The 22,206-nt window shown below is 45.6% G+C and overlaps 1 protein-coding gene across 1 annotated transcript in view; it reads left to right on the top strand.

The window, feature by feature from the left end:
- The window catches only part of LOC144751956 (uncharacterized), a 52,557-nt gene extending 30,961 nt beyond the window's left edge, over positions 1–21,596 (top strand). Inside the window, exons 8-10 of the mRNA XM_078639919.1 lie at positions 2,662–3,164; positions 10,279–10,327; positions 20,558–21,596. Coding sequence (XP_078496045.1) covers positions 2,662–3,164; positions 10,279–10,327; positions 20,558–20,862 — 857 coding nt within the window. The 3' untranslated portion in view covers positions 20,863–21,596. The remainder of the gene's footprint in view (positions 1–2,661; positions 3,165–10,278; positions 10,328–20,557) is intronic.
- Positions 21,597–22,206: the final 610 nt, after the last annotated feature.

Raw genomic sequence — 22,206 nt, 5'->3', positions numbered from 1 at the left:
AATGTTACAGGCCAATCTCCCTGCTCGACTCCATGATGAAGATAGCTGGAAGAGTATTGTTGAATCAACTACAAACCTGGGCCACAGAAAATGGAGTCCTCTCAAAATTCCAATATGGATTTGTTTCTGGCCTCGGCACAGTAGAGCAATGTCTCAATCTAGCCTTGATTACAAATAAATACGCTGTGGTAAAGAAGAGCAACCTATACATGACTTTTGTTGACCTAAGTTCAGCATTCGATTGCCTCAACCACAGCGTACTTTGGAGCACCCTCATAGAGCTAGGAATTGACGAAAACATACTTGCATTTATAAAGGAATTATACCGAGGGGCGGGGGCAATGGTTCGTTATGGAAAAAATGGAAAATGCACCAAAAATTTCCCTATAAACAAAGGCGTCCGACAGGGATGCATCCTTGCCACGTTCCTTTTTAATCTATATATAAATAGTGTGGCAGACTACTTGGCAAAGTAGATTATCCCAAAATCAATGGCCTGGCAGTTCCAATATTACTTTATGCAGACGATGCTGTCATAATGCTGTCATAATGTCCAGAACACAACTAGGTCTGCAGAAAGCACTGACTGGTTTTTCCACATTCATGGGCCTGAGAGGACTCAGGATAAATGTGGGCAAAACCTTTACTATGCGCTGTACTTTAAAAAACAAAGTAGACTGTAATACTTTTTTTAAATCTTACAAAGATAAGCTTAACAAAATCTTTTACCTATTTGGGTATTGTTTTTAATAACTAGGGATCATGGAACACAGCTATCAATACACACAACCTGGCCTTTTGCCGAGAAATAGGGGCTCTAAAGAAGTTTGCCAAAAAATTGGGCGGCAAGCCGGTCCAGATCTTGCTCAATATTTTCGCAGCAAAATGTGTTTCCACTGCGACCTATGGCGCAGGAATCTGGGGCATGGCGGATTGCCGCGAGATCCAAATCAGTGAGAATGCCTTTTTGAGATACTTGTTAGCAGCACCTAGATCTACCTCTACCACTATTTGCCACAACGAACTTGCTCGGGTCCATATCACTGACATAATCAAGATAAGTCCAATATTGCTGTGGCACAAGATATGGACCTCAAATGAAACAGATTTTAGCAAGGACGTGATTAGAGACTTTATGGGTCTAGCTGCCTCACGGAAAATACTGTGGCTTTCTTATGTCAGTAAATTCCTAAATTCCATAGGGCACTCTGATTTGTTCGAAAACCCTATGTCATGCTCCTTAATCACGAAAAAGGCCCTCAAAGAATGCTGCCTAGGCCTACTTGAAGACAGGCGCTCCTATCTAGAGGGAAACAAGCCAACCATTACCCATCATCATCTCTTGTTGAACGGAGCAGGTATTCCGCTTTATCTATCTCCTGCATACTCCGTCTATACGAGACTATTGTTAACAAGGATGAGGATTGACTGTTTTTTCAGAATGATAACATTTCCTACTGTAAACGATTGGTCTTCCAACTTGTTGAATTGCCCTTGTGATAACATCTCAAAGCAATCAAATATCCATTGCATATTATTTTGTAAATATTATGAATGGGGAAGAAAGAGGCATTTGACCCCGTTGTTAAAATTATGGGGCCTCAGGCAATGCAGACCAGCTCTGATCAAATTATATATGCTTCAAGATGAAATTACCGTGGCTGCAGTAGCAAAGTTTCTGAAATACGCAGTAAAATGTAGAGCGTCAATGATCTGAAAATATTTTATAAGTTTTTATAGGATGTATGACGTTATAACGCATACTATTACTCTGCATACCATTACAACGCGACATTTACTCCGCATACCGTCACAACGCATAGCGCTTTGGGGCGCTGGATAGTGGTAAGTATAATTTACTATTCTAACTCCAGTCCCCGTGGACCCTAGGGAAGGTGTTGGATAGTAAATTATACTTATTCCCTATCCTAGAGCGCCCCCCAGCGCAATGCGTTGTAATGGTATGCGGAGTAAAAGTCGCGTTGTAATGGTAGTGCGGAGTAAAAGATGCGTTGTAACGGGTGTATACCGTTTTTATATAATACTTTCTGGAAATAGGATTTTTTAACTACACACATTTCCATTTTATGCATAATGTATTACATGAATGAAAATATTTTAAAAAGAAAAATTTTGTATTTAAATGTGCTTTTATGGTTGTTTATCTTCAAAAATCGAATAAAGCTATCTTTGAATTGAATTGAATTGACTACAAGTAAAGAAATGTTCGAGGAATGTGGGCTGCTAAATTCATATCTTAGCATTAGAATATGAATGTTAGCAGTCCTACATGCCAAGAACAGATGCATACTGGTAAGTAGCATATTCAGTATAGTCCAGGCCCTCTGAAATAAGTGCTGGTGCTGAGCACCGGATAGCACCGGCACAAATTAAGCACTGGTCAGGCGTAGTCTCTTGTGATTGGAAGTCCTCGACAGGAATCCCTTGTTTAGTCTGGTGCTCAGATTAGCCAGAAACCATAACGTTTACTTATCAGGCAAGAACTTCTCTGACAGCACCTTGAAAGGTGCTGCATTTGGAAGGCTAAATCAAGAATCCATCCACCAATAGAGACACTGATTGCTTTTTGAAAACATTGACTGTCATCTAGATCCCCCGTGGTGTAAGTTCAACATATATTAAAGCCTTTTTTGTTCACAGGTCCAGTAGAGGAGTTGCACTGTGCTCTAGACAGCCATACCTCCAGCCTCCAGCCGCACAGTCAACCCTGCCCTCTGCAGCCTGGACCAGAGCACCCTCTACCTTTCCACCCAAGCACTGGTCCTCAATTCACCAGAAGGGTTTCAGAAACGCAACCCCTCATCAGGCACTCTGGCTCCAGCGACTGTTCTGCCGGCTGCTCATCGTGTGAAATGAGATCGAATCCAGTAGTGGCCCCGGAGTCCTTCGGTCACCCTCCCATGTCAGCTACAGTTTCGTGCGCCTCCGAGCAGTGCCAGCACAGGTGGGCACATGCACCAGTGGAATGCACGGAGCTGGACCTTCACAGGTTCTCCATGGAGCAAGAGTGCCTTGGGACAATGGATTCTATAGGCCCGATTCATCGAGGGACTCCGGAAACGACTGAGTCAAGCACAGGACCACCAGACCAGCCACAGGAGACATCGAGTATGGGGTTTCAGCACTTCAACATTGAAAACGGGGTATGTATGCCATACTGTTCCTCTGTATATTACTGCATGTCCAGAGCTACTCTCAGCAACTGCAGTGTACAAATTTGGATATATGTATCCCTCTATTTCTAGATAATCTCTTTTCTAGGTTATTACATGTTATAGTAATATATTTATTCCACAATGTATCCCTCAAATTGAATAGAGGTTCTGAACTGTGAACTGTTGGTTCTGTGCAGTCCTAGGGCCTGATTCACAAAGACAACTTTTTTTGATAAACAATGTTATTGATTTTGGACATGAGAACCAGCAGTTCATCACATTACAGTACGAACGACAATTCCCAATCAGTTGGATGATTAATATTGTACTGCAAGACCCCACGAAATCTTACATGATACAGACAGTTAGCAGGCAACCCAAATGTAACCCATAATACCCAGCCATTTGCCCCACACCCTGTGATATTTCTTCGGGCATCCCCATGCGTCATACATAGGTTTTTCCTGTGTAGCACACCAGTTTACCCCCTCCCACCATTTCTTGAGGCTAGGTGGAGCGGGACGTTTCCAGTTGGCGGCTATGTATTACTTTGCTACAACCATAGACCTGTTAAAAACAGCTTCTCGTTTCTGGACCCATCAAGCCCATCCATGATCCCCAGGAGAGTGTGCCATGGGTCATGAGGAACTTCCCACCCCAAGACTTCTGTGAGTTCGTCCTCAATGCCCCCAAAGAATCGTGCCAGTTGGGGAAATGCCCAGACCATATGGAATAAAGCCACCTGGTCCTGGCCGCAGCGTGTACACGAGGCAGTTGGGTACAATCCAGCTCTGTGAAGGCATGCAGGGGTTAAGTAGGTTTCATGCAAGCAGTACAGTTGTATCAGGCAGAGTCTAGCCGATGCAGTGACCATCTTAGGCGCCATGGGTGCAACTCTCCAGTCCTCCTCCTCCAGTGGACCACCCATTCCTCCCACTGGCTTCTGAGCCGGTCTAGTGTGGTTGGGATGTTGCTGATTAGTGTACGGTAGATGCAAGAGATGCCCCCCTTCCCCAAATTGCCCACCATAATCTGCACCTCGGAAGGGTTGTATTCTAGAACCGCTGTGCCATCAGGGGAAGACAGCCATGACAACGCGGGCTTTACACCGTGCTGCCATTACGACGCTGCCATTACAACGCAAGTCGTTACAACGACTTGTGCTGGATGGCGCTAGAGACTAAGGAATAGTAGGTTTACTATTCCAACACCTTCCCTTCTGTAGCGTAGGCTGGAGTTGGAATAGTAAATCATACTATTCCAAAATCCAGCGCCTACAGTGCAAGTCGTTGTAACGACTTGCGTTGTAATGGATGCGTCGTATTGGCAGCACAGTGTGAAAGCCTGCGTTGTCATGACGTACATCCCCATCAGGTATGTGCGAATGGAGAGCGTGATGCAATTGCAGGTACTTGTAAAATTTTGATGGGTGTAGAGAATACCTGGACTGTAGGTCTTGGAGGGAGTATATGTGGCCGTTAGCCCACACATTCCTGAGTTGGGAGATCCCTATAAGGTCCCAAGATCGAAATCCCCTCAGCCCACTAACCTCCCGGACCCGATTACCGTGCCAGAAAGGATTATATTGGGTGAGTTTATGTGTCCACTGGGTTTGGTGCACACTTGCTGTGGTTAAGTCATAGGTCGAGGCCTGCCCGAAGGAGTGTAATGCACAGAGACAGGGAGGGCTGGACAGAGGTGGTTCCGCCAGGAAAATTAAAACATCATCTGCGGTAAGGGCAATTTTGTCCACCTCCCAGTTGGGCCACTCCCATCCCCGGATGCGGTCCTTCGACCGAATCAGACCCGCCAGGGTCTCCATTGCCAGGGTGAATAAGAGGGGCGCGAGGAGGCACCCCTGCCTCATCCCTCTATGAATGGGGAAGGCCTCTGATAATGCCCCGTGGACTAGCACCCGTGTGTGGGGCCGGGCTTAAAGAACCTTAACCAGGTTGCGAAAGCGTGGGCCGAAACCCATCTCCTCTAGTAAGTCGTTCAGGTATTGCCAGTCCACAGAAACAAAGGCCTTCTTGAAATTGACGACAAGAAGTGCCAAGTAGGGGGTGAGCAAGTGGCGGTGTGCCAAGGCCAGATGGAGACGACGGAGGCAATGTCTAGTCCCTCACATGGGTATAAACCCACACTGGTCCAGGTGAACCAGCTTGGTGAGGTAGGGCTTCAGCTGTTGGGCTAGAATTGTAGCGAATATTTTCACCTCCATATTTATGAGAAAAATTGGGCAGTAGTCCGCACAGCAGGGAGACGGGGTTGTGTTTTAGGGAGAACAACAATGGTGGCCATATCTGTCTTGGGTGAAAAGGAGCCCTTCTCTAGGGCCTCGTCGAAGAGATCTACTAGGTGTGGGATAAGAGTCTCCCAATATGCAGCGTAGCATTCTTGCGGGAGTCCGTCCGGGCCTGGGGTTTTGCCAGTGGTGCTGGATTTTTTTGTTTCTGTGTGAAACCCTTTTTGACTCTGAAAAAAACATTACAGGGATATGCGAAGACCACATCCCATCCAAGGATGTCTTTGTAGTCATGTGTCCCGCAGTGATACTGGTCGCCAGTCAGTATTTCATGCTATTCCCTCATAATAGTCTTGGCTTTGAAGTTTATTCATTGCATGTTTAGAGAAAGGTGTACGGATTTTTAAGAGCCAGTGGTTAGCTTGGAAAAGGTTTTTGAAGAGCGAGTATTTTTCAGTTCTGAAGGTCACATCGCCCTTCTCTTTGAGGATAGCCCCTGTGTTCTCAGTTGTAGGGTGAGCGGGATGAACTGGTCTGTGTAAGACTGTGTCACGAAAGCCCATGTTTGGAAAGTACTTTTTATATAAGTGCAGTGCGTTATCTTATTATTTGTCCTACTTTTTCATTGTTCCCTGTTTATGTAAAAGTTTGTTTTGCAATTCTAGGATGGATGTTGTTTTCGTTTAGCTGTCTATTTTAACATCAAAAACATCACTAAAGAGAAATCATTTAAGGGTTGAATTAAAATCAAATATCCTAGTAGCCACAGTGTGGCAGTATTGCACAAGACTTGGGATAAACAGTTGCACAACCAGCCAGCCGAACTATTTACATGCTAGGGCTCTTCGTTTAAATCTGCCTTTATGCATTTCCCGTAATTGCAATCAAAAGTAGGACTTCTCCACAGTGAAGCAATGCATACGTTTTTCTCCCAGAGTTTCTTGCTCAATTAACTAGACCGAGTGATATGGAAAATATGGTGTGCATTTTAATTTATGTCAAATTATATTTACTGTCGTCTGGGCACCGCCACCTAAAAGTGTTGCTAGACAAATCACAGCTGTAAACTCCTCAAATGCTAACCCGCTCATATATTTACTTGAATGTTTTGATAGTTTACTAAATATTTGTGTTTAGTACTATTGCTTTTTATTTATTAGTAGGGATCCTACAAATGTTACGGTCTGTCCAAAATAAGTACAAAACTCATCTCAGTTGAAAACATATCAGTGGATTGCCCCCTCCCAGAACGCTACACATTATGGCCCTAATTTACTACTATTTGTACCTTGGGAACACCAAGCCAGTGCAAAGCGTTGTGGTGGTATTTACTTTCCAAGTCAAACCAAGATTTGTGTTGGAAAGCAGGCCAAAGAACAGAAAGTAGCGACACACGTTACTTTACGCTACTTTGCATCAAAGGGGCGTCCCATGGATGGTGTGTGGGTGTTTCCATGCAACCCCCCTCCCCCTGGGTTTTGATACAAAGCCCTATCTAATGGGGTTTGAGCTGCCAAACCTTATACCTCCTGAATGCAGCTGAATGAAGGAGAAATGGTGTACATTTATCCATAATGTTCATACTGTGCATGTGTACTGCACATACAGCATACATACAAGGCTGGGAAAGTAGTGAAGGATATAGACTTTGTACTGGAAGGGTCCCCTAAGCTTGCCTTAAGGTACACATCTTTGCACTGTAGCCCAAGGGTGTGTGTGCTGGCAGGCACGGCCGGCACAGGTAAGATTGCTGGGGCGGGCGGGGGGGTCAACAGATAACAGGATAGCTAAAATTAAATAAAAAATAAATAAAACCACTTACCTTGCACTTGCCGCATCACTGACTCGGCCCCACCCCGAGCCCTCACCGCTCTTACGTGTGCCGGCCGCGCCTGTGTGCTGGTGCATTGCAGCCTAAAGTGCTCCAGTGCAGAGAGAGAGAAAAACAGGCCCATATCTTGGTAGATACTGAGCTGCTTTTTCTCTCCATTTGCTGCAACGTAGAGGAGCAGCTCTGCTTGCTGTGCTGTGTGCGTGACTTTCTGCTTGTATTTAATCTTTGGGAATGAAGGATATGAGAGTTTCCGAATTCCGATCACCAGTGTTCTGCCAGCTCTTTTTGTTCTGATTTCATCTAAGTGCCATTTTTTAGGTCGAGGGACCGTCGTACTGCGTAGCAGTGGGCGGAGCCCGAGATTTAATGATTCTTAGAGGGAGCTTGGAACCCGCCCCTCTTCTCCATTGGCTGGCCTAGTAAATGCTGGCCAGCCATTGGAGGAGAGGGGCGTCACTCGGTTCAAGCCCCGTCTTTTTCAGATTCAGGGGTGTGTTTTTTGCGTTCTTTCTACCTGTGACATCATCCGTCACTCAGCAAAAAACACCCCCCGATTTCGAAAATGTCTGCGCTGTGGGTCTATTGTTAAATCTGCGTTGTATCTCTTAGTTCTCACTACCCATGTGGCCAGACAGTGAGGGTCATTGTATCCACTCTATCTGACGAAGCCCTTTTGACCTCAGCCTCGCTCACTTAACAAAAGTATCCTCTTAATTTTTTTACCTACCACTGCGCCCACGCCGCCTACAGGTTGTCAGTCTCAGTACCGATAACTTTGAGGAGTTCATTTCAAGGTAGTCTGTGGCGTTGGCTATCACTGGAAGCGGCCGTATGTAAATGAGGGCTAGTGATGTCACACGCAGATGGAAAAGGGAAGAGGCAGAATGGTGCCGGAGCCCTCTGTGCTCGGCGGAGAGGAAGGGGTTCTGGCTGGAGTTCGACTCCTGGCGGCACAGACTTATCCACTATGTAGGTAAGAGAAAGACGCCCACAGCTGCCTTCACATTTTCTCCTGAGGTCCGAGAGGCAGCGCTGTTTTGCACGGAAGTGAGCATGTAGGGTGCCAAAGCAAGAGGTGGCCAACGGGAGTTGGGGGCGGGGAGGAGTTGGGTTAAGCCGGTCTCCCCATGCAGCAGCAGCTCATCGACGGCAGGAGGCGGAGTGCACTTATCTGGCTTGATTCTGAGAAATAAGCAGGGTCTTTGTGCAACACTTTAGAAGCAGAGCCGCCTTCCAGTTCCCACAGCTGGTTCCAACCTGTCAGCACCACCACGCCATCCTTCCACAGCACCACCGCGCCATCCTTCCACAGCACCACTGCGTCATCCTTCCACAGCACCACTGCGCCATCCTTCCACAGCACCACCGCGCCATCCTTCCACAGCACCACTGCACCATCCTTCTACAGCACCACCGCGCCGTCCTTCCACAGCATCACCGCGCCATCCTTCCACAGCACCACCGCGCCATCCTTCTACAGCACCACCGAGCCATCCTTCTAGAGCACCACCGCGCCATCCTTCTACAGCACCACCGCGCCATCCTTCTACAGCACCACTGCACCATCCTTCTACAGCACCACTCCCCCATGCTTCCACAGCACCACTCCCCCATGATTCCACAGCACCACCGCTCCATGCTTCCATAGCACCACCACTCTATCCTTCCACAGCACCATCCTTCCACAGCACCACCGCGCCATCCTTCTACAGCCCCACCGCGCCATCCTTCCACAGCACCACCGCACCATCCTACCACAGTCTGTGTGTGTGCGTGGCTCTGTCTGTGTCTGTGCGTGGCTCTGTCTGTGTGTGTGTGTGGCTCTGTCTGTGTGTGTGCATGGCTCTGTCTGTGTGTGTGTGTGGCTCTGTGTGTGTGTGGCTAGCTTTTTTTGTAGGTGGCTCTATGTATGGGTGGCTCTGTCTGTGTGAGGGTGGCTCTGTGTAGGTGGCTCTATGTGAATGACTCTGTGTGGGTGGCTCTGTATGTGTGTGTGGGTGGCTTTGTGTGTGTGGCTCTGTGTGTGTGTAAATGCAATAGTTCATGCATTTGCGAGCGATTAAGCTATTGGCATTGTAAATGACAATGCCATTTATTTAATGATTAAGCTATTGGCAATGTAAATGACAATGCCATTTATTTATGATTAATAAAAAAATGTCATGAGCAATGCCAATAGCTCTACCTTTAATAATGCCGAGACCATTGCATTGTAAATGCTTGTTTTACATGCAGGTGACTTCTCCTTTTCTATACACTCGCTTCATACCTTATTTCTGAGGGTGTTACATTATTTCTTATTTAGAGTGATTGCTTTCCCCCATAATATATAATGAGCTTCCCATAGGCCACAGCGAGGCAAACAGATATACATTTTGCAGTACTTAAAGAGTAAACAACAAAGTGAGGCGAGGAAATCTTTTCATAAAGAAAGAAATATAAATGCAGGGCCTCTGGAATTGTGTGGCAAGGGAGGAACAAATTATTTGGCGGGGTTGGCTAAATATTGCAGCACCAAAAGGCAAATTATGTAGCATAATGTGCCACATTGTGTGCTACTGTTACCTCATTATTTTGGAATTTGTATTTGTTAACAGTATCTGGCCAAATGATGTACCGTATTAGTACTACTTTGACACCCAAATACGGAAATACGCAATAGAAAGGGGAACGGTCAACCTTTCGAAGGGCCCTCCAATGTATGACAACATATGCTGCTGCATTCTTTGTAATTTTTAATCCGTTTGAGCTAGAAACCATTTTTTGGTTTAAATTTTGCAAATTAAGCCGCAAATAATGGGTCATGTGGCAAATTCGGCAAATCCATAATAATGCGGAAGACTTGGTGGCAACAAAAGTAATAATTCCAGGGACCTTGAATATATGTTCCACAGATGCTAACAATTATTGTACATTTAGCAAATAAATATTATTAATTACAAAAATCAATGCTGGAAACATGGCATGTTTTGGTTTGGCCTGTTTATGTTATCTAACTGGCGCACCAATTATTTCTCTTCTAGATGAATGAGTTTCAGAGCCTGGTAATCAGGATCAGCAACGCTACCCAAGGTGAGTCAGATACAAATGTGTTACCATCAATTAATGGTGAATTTCTATCCCACGTGTACTTGCATTGATTGCTGCTGTGTGTAAATTCCACTTCCAAAGAGCACATATGATCTTCTTTGCTACAGTCCAAAGAGATTTAGAGAAGGCTGAACATTTGAAAAGTTGTGTTTTATATGTATGTAGTAAATAGATTACAAACATTGAGCACCTTTTAATTTAAAGGAGCGCATAGGAGTACCACATTGCAACATTAGCCCCATCGTTATATGTCTGTACAAATAGAAGCAAGCCCAGTGGAAGCCCAGTGGAAGCAGTGTCTCAGACAGTATTTCAAAATTGGAAGTCATATTTGTGGTAATACCACACAACCTGAGCGGGGTAACACAATTATATTCGCTCGACCTTGGACCTGGGGATCTGGGTTCGAGTCTCGGTAACGACGCCAAAAACCTCCTGTGATTCTGAGCAAATCACTTAATCTCACCATGACTAAAATGAAAGTGTGTCCTCATGTAACGTAACTGGTAATATGTACAGCGCTCCGATACCTGATTCGGTTCGGGTCTAGTTCGCGCTATATAAAACTCTGCAAAAAAAAAAAAATCTCAAATTTACCTAAATCTCTAAGCGACTGATTCATGTAGCATTGTCAGAATTGTACTCCCTTAGGCATATGCCCATTTTTGAAGTACATTTCTGGCTGTTTTCGAACTCACAAATAATTATTTGGCTTTTCCCAGGAGAATATTACTTTCACAGATTTTCAGGAGTTTGTAATTTGTTGGTGAACAAATTGAAATAAGTGCACGTGTAAATCTTAAAAGTGCACATTTTTGCATTTGTAAAGGTGCTGCCCACATGCATGTGCACTCCGTAGCTCCACCACATATGTGAGAATTTTTTTTCTCCACTTTTCCTCCTTTAAAACATATTTACCGCTTTGAAAATAGAATATTTGCAACCATTATCTGGGTGAGCGTGTCCAGAGATGTTTGAGTTTGTGAGTTTAGATGCTGAACACACCCTAAATAATCAACACCCAACATAATTAAGATATGAGATTTTGGCATAACATTAATTGTGATTACATTAAAAAACAAGTGCAAATCCGCGTTTGGTGAATTACAAATTTAAACTCATAAATGATGCTTTTTGGGCATCTAAGTCAGGCATGTGCAAGTGAATAGTTTTGCGACTAGATAACCAAATATGTGCCAGAATTTACTCTGATGTGTCCCTGAGATGTACAGGTTTTTACACAATGGTGTATTTACTACACCTTTCACTTTCTGTTCTTTCTCTAATTACCATAGACATAATAGGAAGACATAATAAAAACATCTTTGAAGGATTTTAATCTCTTTTACGAGAATAAGAAACTAATTTCTCCAGTGATATATTTGGTTGAACGTGGTGGAATGAGGCCTCAGTACCAGACATTATAGCCGCTCTGCCTTCAGACTATTGCATTCTCAGAGTTCATAGCATGAATAAGAAAGGGGAAGGCCTTGCACTTATTTTCAAAGCACAGGATGACTGCAAAATTGACAAATTTACCATCCAGACTATGAAGCTCTATTGCTTTCCTTCACTCTTTCTAACAATTTCATATGAGTGATATAACACTTTTCTGGTCCGGCGGCCAGCTGATGCTCTAGTCTAGCAGAGGCCCTACCCCCTGCATCATAAAGTATGCTGGGGCAGATTTACAATAACTGGCGCATCCCTGCATATCAGCAGGGATGCGCCAGTTATTGTGCGCCACGGCTCCGCCACCATGGATGCGCCGCATTTACAATGAGGCGCACCATGGGGCAAAAACGGACAGATGCGTGATGCATCTGTGCCGGAAAGGTGGCGCATTGCTGGAGTTGTGTCGCAAGCGCGACGCAGCTCCAGCAAGGCTCTGGGCTGCCCTATCTTTCAAATGCTGTTTCAATCCTATCGCCTGCTTCAAGCAGGCGCAGGGTTTTGACGCAGCATGGGCTCAAAAGTGACTGAGTGAAATCTTGTAGATTGCGCCAGAACGCCCCCCTCTGTGCAGGAACGCCTACTTCTGGCGCAGGGCTTTACAACGTCACGCATCTCCCAGATGCGTCACGTTGTAAATACCCCGCAGCATGGCGCTGGTTTTGCACTGCTGCGTCACAAAAATGAAGCAATGGCGTCGTAAAAGAGGCGCAAAGGGCTTGTAAATCTGCCCCGCTAGCTTTACAATTCTTGGGGACTTTAATATCCATCTTGACAATAAGTCATGCAAAACTGCTCCCTCTCTTATTGAAGATCTTATGGCCCTGGATGTCCAGCTTGTTGCCAATGGTCCTACCCACGAGCCTGGCCATTTGCTTGACACCTATTTTGTCGAGTGAATGGAATGGGCAGGCTAAGTGTGGAGAAGTGTGGCTCAATGGTTAGAGCGGCAGACCTTGATGCAGAGCTCTGGCCCGGGACCATGGTTCGATTCCCGCCTCGGTGGGTCTCGGGCTCAATTTCCTCTGACCGGATATTCTCGACAGCGCGAGGATGCCTGGTTTCACCATGGAGGTGCCCAGGAGTGGACACTTCACAAGGAAAACCAGGAAGGGTTCCTTAGCGGTCTGAGTACAAGCGCCGGGAGACCCGGTCTGGGTAGCTGCACGCTATACAAGTACAAAAACATTTACATCAGGCCCATCGCTGGCCTGGTCTGCCCATTTCACAGGTCCCTTCGCTCTTACTGTTTCAGGTGTGCCCCAGTCAGGGGCAGCCAAGTCCACCTCCTTTAACAGGAACTGGTCGAAGCTCAGTGTTTCTGTATTGAACTCTATTCTGGAGTCTAGTTGTCCGATGCTGCACAACTCGGTGTGTTCTGATGCTCCCATCATTTATAGGTGGATTGGGTCAGTACTTGACTCTTTAATTCTGGTAATAACCAAAAAGCACCACAGAATCCTCCCACCGGCCCCCTGGTTCAATCACATACTGCACCAAAATAAAAATATCTGCAAATCCCTTGAGAGAACTTGGCAGAAATCCTATAGCGCAGATGACAACGGGCCTCCTTTTTCTCTGATAAAATCAACATGGCCCAAAACTATCCGAAAATGTTCTTTCAAGATGTTAAAACACTTTCTGGCTCTGCAAACACAGGCTTGGTTGTCCCTCTCTCACAATCCACATGTGATGAATTAGCCACTTTTTTCTCGTAAACAGTTGCAGACATTCAAGCCACTTTCTCCCCTACATCAGACTATAACTCTAAAGGCACTCATGTTACTCCTTCCCCATATGAGAGCATAACTCTCAACAGGGTCATCCTACCAGGTCCTTCACATTGAGCTCATTACCGCTCCGGTACCTCCCACTTTGAAATTCCTCCTCACTTCAAGTCAGGTTCACCTCTTGTCTCTTGCCCTTCTTCGGTGTTTGGCAATCTTGAACCTTTCTGGATGAATTTACTTACATAGCTTCTAAATGCCTCACGTTCGGAAGGTGTCAGCCCAAGGGCATGGAAACATGCAATGGTCATGCGCCTACTCCAAAAACCTAATCTAGATCCCTTCACCTGGTTTAACTATAAACCAATATCCCTCCTCCCTAACCTATCTAAAGCCCTAGAAAAGCATGTTAAACAACTCGCGGTGTATACAGAACAGTATGGTCTGCTCCACACCTCACAATCAGGCTTTAGAGCCGGCCATAGTCAGTGCTACTAGCAGTAACTAAGTATCTAAGACAACAACTAGACAATGGTGGCACCACTGTTGGACCTCAGTGCAGCATTCGACATGGCGAACCACAACACACTCTACTCAATAGGTTAGAGGCTGTAAAGGTGCAGAACACAACTATTTTCTGGCTGAGCTCCTTCCTCCGGGATAATGTCTTCGAAATCCACACCATTATTTTAAGCTGCACCCTCAACCTCTGGAGTCCTTCAGGGCTCCACTCTTAGCCCAATGCCCTTTAACGTATGTGTAAGGTCACTTTCAGATATTGTAGAAAAGTACGTTCTCATCCTCCTCTCTTACACTGATGATACGCAAATCGTTGTCTTCTTGTCATCTCAGGAGATCAACAGCACAGAGGCACTGAATTACTGCCTCGTACGAGACTGCTCCTGGATGAACACTAACTCCTTGAATTTAAATGGAGGAAAGACTGAGGTCTTATTATTGGGCAACTTTCCCCACCTGTGGGGCCCACATCTGTGGCCTGAGGTGTTGTGTTCTCTACCCACACTTGTTCCAGTAGGCAAGATTCTAGGAGTCTGGCTGGGTGAGAATATTTCGATGAGTCACCAAATCACCAAAGTGGCTGCCACCTGCTTCAAGATCTTGAGATGGCTCAAAAAAATTCTAGGATGTCTCCCATTCTCGGCCCAGCAAACAGTCCTCCAGGCCTTGGTCATCTTTAGGCGTGCCTACTGAAAAATTCTTTATCTACGGGCACAAAGTACCTTCTCAGATGGCTCAGGTTCTTGCAGAATGCAGCGGCAAGACTCCTTCTGCATCCCGCCAAGTTCCGTCCCGCTGCCAGCCTCCTCTGCGAATTGCACTGGCTCCCAGTTGAACGTCACATTCAATTCAAGGCACTGTGCTATATGCTCAAATGGCAGTCAAACTCTGGCACCTACTACCTCAGATCCTTGGTGTAGGCAAATACACCCAACTAGTCTCTGTGCTCAAGTAATTTGGATCTTGCTGTTGTTCCTAGAATTAGGAGAGCCAGACAAGGAGGCCAAGCTTTTTGTTTGGCACAGAATGGTGGAACTATCTTCCACTTGAATTGAGAACCTGCCGCTTGTTTACAGTCTTCTGCAGGAAGCTTAAAACCTGCTTATTTTAAACCTTGATATTGGGAGTCGCCCTTGTTGTCTCTGGGTGCCTTTTCTGTGGCCTAGTGCTGGGAATGGTTGGGTAGTCATGCACTGTACAAATCTGAATATTCTGCAGAAATGTCCCTTACAGTGCTTAATATCTCATGAGACATACGCCCTGTTAAAAATAAAATGCAACACTTCTGGAAGCCTAAAGTCCAACTAGCGTTTAATGCAGAATAGCAGGCAGCAGAGCAAAATATATCATTTCACTGACCAGAGCTCTTGAAGCTATGTGCTAAAACACATGTAAACTTGCCCTAGTATATACCCAATTCCTTTCTATACATGTCCATGCAGCAACCCAAGACGTTCTTGTCTGGTCGACGCTCCCCCTGTGAAGCCTCTCGGCAGAGAAGCACTTCCCTGTCCTCCTGGTCTGTGTTGTCACCGGTTCAAGCCCCGGTGCTGGTCTCCTACCTTCACAAGTGGCGAGTTCCTTCCAACATTTGATTATAATTATTGCTTTTGTTTGTTTTGGGTTAGCCTCAATTTTGAATGGTTGCCTGTGTTTAAGCTTTAGCCTTAGCAAGTCCTTCACTGTTCATTTGTCAGTATTGCCTGTGCATCACATTTGTCATTTTCTGGCCCGTGTTGTTTTGTTTCTTGTCGCCGCCTCCTTGGTGTTACACACTGGCTCGCTCCAGTTTTTCCCTGCACAACCACCTGCCCAGCCCCCTGCCCTCCCACCCCACTGGCTATAGACTCAACCTACTACATCTTCCTGGGAGGCCTGAACTTCCACCTTGAGGGCCCCATTGACACCAACTCCACCACGCTACTCAGAAACATGAGCATCATCGGCCTCTCTCCGTTGGTAACCACCCCCACGCACAGCATAGGACACACCCTGGACTCCATATTCTCCACTAGTGACTACGTCAACTTCTCTCACACCACCGAACTGACCTGGACAAATTACAACATCATTCGCTACTCCATCCACGGCCCACTGGAATCCCCACGGTGACACCCCATCCTCCCTAGACCCAACTGGAGCAAAGTCACGGAACTCCTCTGGACAGCCGCCCTCAAGAAAGCAAGATCAGCTCCTGCGGATACCCTCAAACTCACTTACAAAGCTTCTCCAACTGGATCTCCTCCGACACCACCGCCCTCGGAAAACCACCACCAGGGGAAGACCCACCAATCAAGCAAGATGGTACACCTCAGAACTTCCGACCCTCAAACGCTACTATAAGAAACTGGAGAGACAATGGCATGCTAACAAGACCCCAGCCAACCATGACTCCTTCTGATTCGCCCTCAACAGCTACCACCACCGGCTCAGAGAAACCAACAAAGAAAGAATGTCTCAACACCCACATCGAAACGAGTGCCAACCACACCAAGCCGCCACTGAGAACACAATCTACCCTTTCCAATTCCTCTCTGACACTCTAGCACACTACTTTCACCGCAAATCTCCAACATCTACAGCAACTTTAACCCTCAACCCGCCCCCCACACCACCAAATCATCGACACAAAGCAGCTCTCGGCCGACAACAACGCCTCCATCATGAACTCCATTCACCCCGAATCTTCCTCGTATCCTTGTCCCCACCACATCCACAACCTAGGAAGAGAAGCAATTGGAGGTCCCCTCACAGCACTTCTCAACACCTCCTTCACCACAACCACCATCCCAGACACCTGGAAGCATGCCGAGGTCAAACCTCTACTGAAGAAACCCTTAGACAACTCAAACAAATTCTAAAACTACTGACCCATTCCCCCCACCACATCCCACCTAAGTCGTGGAGAAAGCCATCAGCCGCCAGCTTACAGACTACCTAGAAGAAAACCACCTGCTCGACCGCTCCCAGTCAGATTTTTGGCCCAACCACAGCACCAAGACCATCCTAAACGCAGCAGCGGAAGATATCAGGTGTCTCCTTGACTTAGGCAGATTGGCCACCCTCATCCTCCTCGACATTTTGGCAGCCTTCGACACCATCTCCCACCACACCCTTGTCACCAGACTCCACCACTTAGGCATCCATGGCAACGCTCTCAGTTGGATCTCCTTCCTCTCCAGCCGAACTCAGAGGCTCCACCTTCCATCATTCCCCTCTGCACCCAAGGACATCATATGCGGCGGCTCCTAGGGCTTCTCCCTCAGCCCCACCCTCTTAAAAACTTAGATGAAACTTCTGGCAAACATCTCCCGGACTCAGCATCATCTCCTACGCCGATGACACCCAGTTCTTCCTATTCCTCACAGAAGACACAGACAATGCAAGAATCAACTTCCAAACTACCATGATTGACATCGCCACCTGAATGAGGACCAACTGCCAAAACTCAACTTGGAGACAACAGAGGTCATCATCTTCAGAAACAGGCCCACCACCTAGAACGACACCTGGTGGTCCTCAAACTTGGCCCCGCACCCACCCCTATTGACCACTCATGCCACCTCAGAATCATCCTAGACTCGCATCTCACCATGAAGCAAGAGATCAACGATGTTGCCACGGTTTTCTTCCCAACCCACTGCATGCTCTGCAAGATCTTCTGATGGATCCCCATGTCAGCCAGGAAGATAGTCACCCTAGCGCTCATCTCCAGCTGACTCGTCTATTGCAACACACTCTACACCCGAATCATCAAACAGCTTCTTAACCTCCTCCAAACCTTCGAGAACTCTGCAGCCAGATTAATCCTCGATCTCACCAGAAGATCCAGCATCACTCCACACCTCAGAGCCCACCACTGGTTCCCAGTTCAGAAGATATGTCTCTTCAAGTTCCTCACGCACGCCTACAAAGCACTCCACAGAACCGGTCCCATCTACATCAACAGCCATCTGACTTTGCACCAACCGACCAGAGAGCTGCGCTCCTCCACTCTCGACCTGGCCACATCCCCGCATCCGTCCCAGACTCTGCGGAGGTCGATCCTTTTCCTACCTTGCCACCGAATCCTTGAATGACTTCCCCATCTGCCTTTTCACTGTCCCATCCCTGAAAGACTTCAGGAAACAGCTCTTCGACCACCACCTCTCCGAACGAGGCTCACACTTCTACCCAGTGCCTGGAGACTCCAGGGGTGATAAGCCGCACTCTACGAGAACTTCTAATTGATTGATTGAGTAACTGCAATATGATGGCGTAACGCACACATTTATCTTCCATGGGCTGCAAGCAGATAAGTTTAAAATTTAAGTACATACACATGCAGGTCAACCAGACAAACCTAATCATTAGGGTTGTTTCTAGCACTTGAGGGTACACATATGTAGTTTATAATGAGGGACAGACCTCCTCTAGAGCAAATACATCACATTTATAATCCACTGCAGAGGAACAATTTACTCCTACTGAGAAAATCATCACAGCAGTACCGACAGCCATAGTGAAGGAGATCCTTCTTGCTCAGGGAAAACAAATAAATATAGTTTCACCTATACCCACACTAGAAGCATCAACTGAAGCTAGTATTCCAGGGTGCATGCTCTACACCTTATTTGGTGCAGTGGGCCACATCTTTAAATGCAACTGATGTAAATCTTGAATATGATCTGACACTTCGGACTTACACATTTCTGCAGTGCACACTGAACATTTCACAAACTACAAACATTTTACCCTTACATGAGTAAAATAGCTTGTTCTACATGGACAACTGTGCACAGCCTGTGATTGCCACTAAACAGTGTACTCCATGGCTTGTGCTGCAGTGCAGGGAGTTTTTGAAGATTTCAGGATCCCACGCGCACACATTAAGGTTTTAGGTGATTTCACTGCACAGATGGCAGAAATAAATGCCCTGTTACCCGCTCTTCAGAAGGCTGACCTATCAGCTGCCACGCTTATTGCGTCGGATTCAGCATCTTACATACAGGGTTGCAATGTGGATTTGCCCCATTGACAGCTAAATATATTTAGATAATCAAAAGGTAAATCGATAAAAAGAAAACCCCTTCAGGGAAAGGTAGCTATTCTAGAAGATAGGCGTCCTTTGGTCCATGTACAACTCACCTTGACCCAAAAAAGTGAAGAAAACCACATTTATAATCTACTGCAGAGGAACTATTTACTCCTACTGAGAAAATCATCTGTAGAGCACCCTTTACTGTGCATGTGCAGCCATTATGAGATTAGAGGTTTTGCATAAGGAATTTCTATAGTCAGTTATTGAGGATCCTCTTATGCTATTATGCATTCGTTTGGTATGGTAATGATCTTCCAATCAGCAATTAATTATCATGCAACTTCTCCAGTATATTTACCCTATGTTTGTCTGCTGATAATTCTGTTCACCAGAATTTTAACCGCCAGGATATTGCAAACCTTGGGCCATATTATCAAGAAAGGGCGATACATTATTGCCGCATTTATCGGCAGGAAACTGTTGCTAAAGCGGCGATAATTGGCTTGATGATATGCCCTCTGTGAATTCCCATAGAAGCCCAGGTTAACACCAGAACCTGGGCTTCTATAGGAATTCACAAGGCCATATTATCAAGGCCATTATCGCCATTTTAGCGGCAGTTTCCTGCCGATAAATTCTGTGATAATGTATCGCCCTTTCTTGATAATATGGCCCTTTGTCTGTCAAACGTAGAAAACATTGGCAAGAATGGCTGTGGGCTAGCATTTCTAAATCTGGCAGGTGGCACGTCCGTCAAGGGGACAGATTCATTTACTTTGAGGGACAGGCTCCCCTCCAAGATTTAAATTGGGCCAAATATCAGACTCATGCTGAAAAAAACCACTTTGCAAACCTATGGCAATGTTTTTGCAGCTTGATGTCCATTGCAATTAATTTACAATCGAGAGACATTTTGATGATTCTGACAAAAATGTGTACATTAATAAAGTTGTAATTTAATTTAGAAATGTGAAACATTCTCTGTATGCAGAATTACACTGTTGCATGTCTCATGTTAAATAAGTTGTAATTATTATAACATGGCATGCAAAATGTGGACTGCTTTGCACAGTTAATGTAAATATGTTATGGTTGGTTACCTGGTGTTAGAGTAAAAGATAAGTTCGCATTTGAGAGTAACTGCCTCGGCGATAATGGGCTTGATATTATGCCCTTGGGAATTCCAATAGAAGCCCATGTTCTGGTAGTTTTCTGCCGCTTAAACGGCGATAATTTTAACGCTGTTTCTTGATAATATGCCCCCCAGTTTTTGTTTCTACTGAATGTAGACTTAAACAGCAATAGAAACGTAACCTATGTTTTTGTTCTTTCAAAGCAAGTACGCCATATTCTATAAATTTGACATCAGCTGCATGTGAAGCCTCTCAATGGACAGTAGATGCACCAGAATGTGTTCCTTCCCCAGGTTGTGTTTCATGTTCAATAGACTTTAATGAAGTTTTGCCATTAATGGACTCTATTCTTGCTTTTTAGGTCTTCGCCTTGGGAAGCTGCCACAGGCGGTGGTGCTTCTGCTGAGCCTCAGACTGGACCCACATTTGCCCGGAGTGAAGAACTACATGGACGTGGGGGCGGAGCTGGGCGTTGCGGGTGACCTCATGAGCCAGATGTCGGGGTACGGGCACCTCCATGCCTACCTCTCCTCCAGCAGCCTGTGCACTCTACCTGGGCTGATGCAGGCCCTCCATAGGCTGCAGCGCTTCGATGCGCTTTCTGTTCTCTGTGAACACTTTGCGCCCAATCAAGACCAGGAAGACCCGAGCGTGCAACCTCATTAGTGAGGAAAAAACGACGCATGTAGGCTACAAAAGAGAAGAACATTGATAAGATGTGAGAATCCTCTGGACAGTAGGTCTTGTTAATTGAAGCTGATGAGATGGTCAAGAGCCATGCACTTCTTACTGCTAGTAAGGCAGGTATTGGGGAATAATAATGAGGGAACTTTCAACAAATATTTAATATTGAAGAAATTCAGAGAGGTTAATCTGTGGACAAGATGAACCATGGTAGAGCATTCTAGAGCACAGGACGAAGAACCGGATAAGGAAGTGAGACAGTGTGATGTCTAGAAATGGTTGCCTTTTCTACATCTGGCTATTCAGGGACATAGCATGTGTAGGAATATGAGTATAGTGTTGGAAGTGTGAATACCCTAGGCCTGGGAGGCCCAGTGGCCACAAAACATTTCTAAGTAGTGAGTTGCAAATCTGTGGTTTTCCTTCTGGCTGAGCAGGTCTGAGCCTTACCTCCTGGGAAGGGCATTCGTTGTAAAAGTATTTCTATGGCTTATCCAAAGATGTAAAGTATTGTTTCGAAATCCTGTTCCTGTTGAGATATTTTTGTTGAACTTATTGTTGTCATTGTGTATTAATTTTGTTGGTGGAATGATTAATTTGTCTTTGCTGCCACAGAGGCAAGTGGGCTTGAGCCGCACTATTTTCTAGCTCTCCTTGTCCTCTAGTGTTGTGAACATGCCATTTTTTAATTTACAATAAACTTCTATTTGCTAAAATGAGCGCTTTTGAAGTTGTTATTTTGTTTCAGACCATCTTAAAATTTGTTTGAAGGTTGCCTGGGGAATTGTGCCCCACTCTTGCCAATAACACCACACTGAGTGTCAGCTTTTGCTGTATGAGGTGACGTAATTGTTCTTAGGTGTCAAAGTATTTGTGGTTATAAAGTCAAAAGCACAATGCTGTGTGTAAACCACGGGATGGGTTTACACCGCTTCCTCCAACTTGAAAATAAAATAACACAAACACAGTGCAGCAAGGGGTATGTGGCACCCACTGTTAAAAAACAGTTGTTAACGTGGGGTTATGGGAAAATGCAGTCATGTAAAAAAGTGGACTGCAAAGTGTAAGTGGGTCTTGGAAGCCAGTCATGGTTCTGATACCAGTCACCACCCACCCATATTTACCAAGCCTATGAAACTCCAACACACACAAGAGTTCATAAGGTTTTTGGTGGATGGGGAAAGGAGAGAGAGATCATTCATGTAAAAAAGAATAAAAACTCGGAGGAGACTCCACCACTTTGAAGACACTTGCATATTGAGTGTATCGGTGAACTCCCACTGTGAAATGTCATTAAAAAGTATATTAACTATGAACATTGCATTG

The sequence above is a fragment of the Lissotriton helveticus genome, chromosome 4_2 (genome assembly GCF_964261635.1).
Source record: "Lissotriton helveticus chromosome 4_2, aLisHel1.1, whole genome shotgun sequence".
NCBI lineage: Eukaryota > Metazoa > Chordata > Amphibia > Caudata > Salamandridae > Lissotriton > Lissotriton helveticus.
Note: the sequence above shows the minus strand (reverse complement) of the source record. Positions and strands in the feature narration are given on the sequence as shown.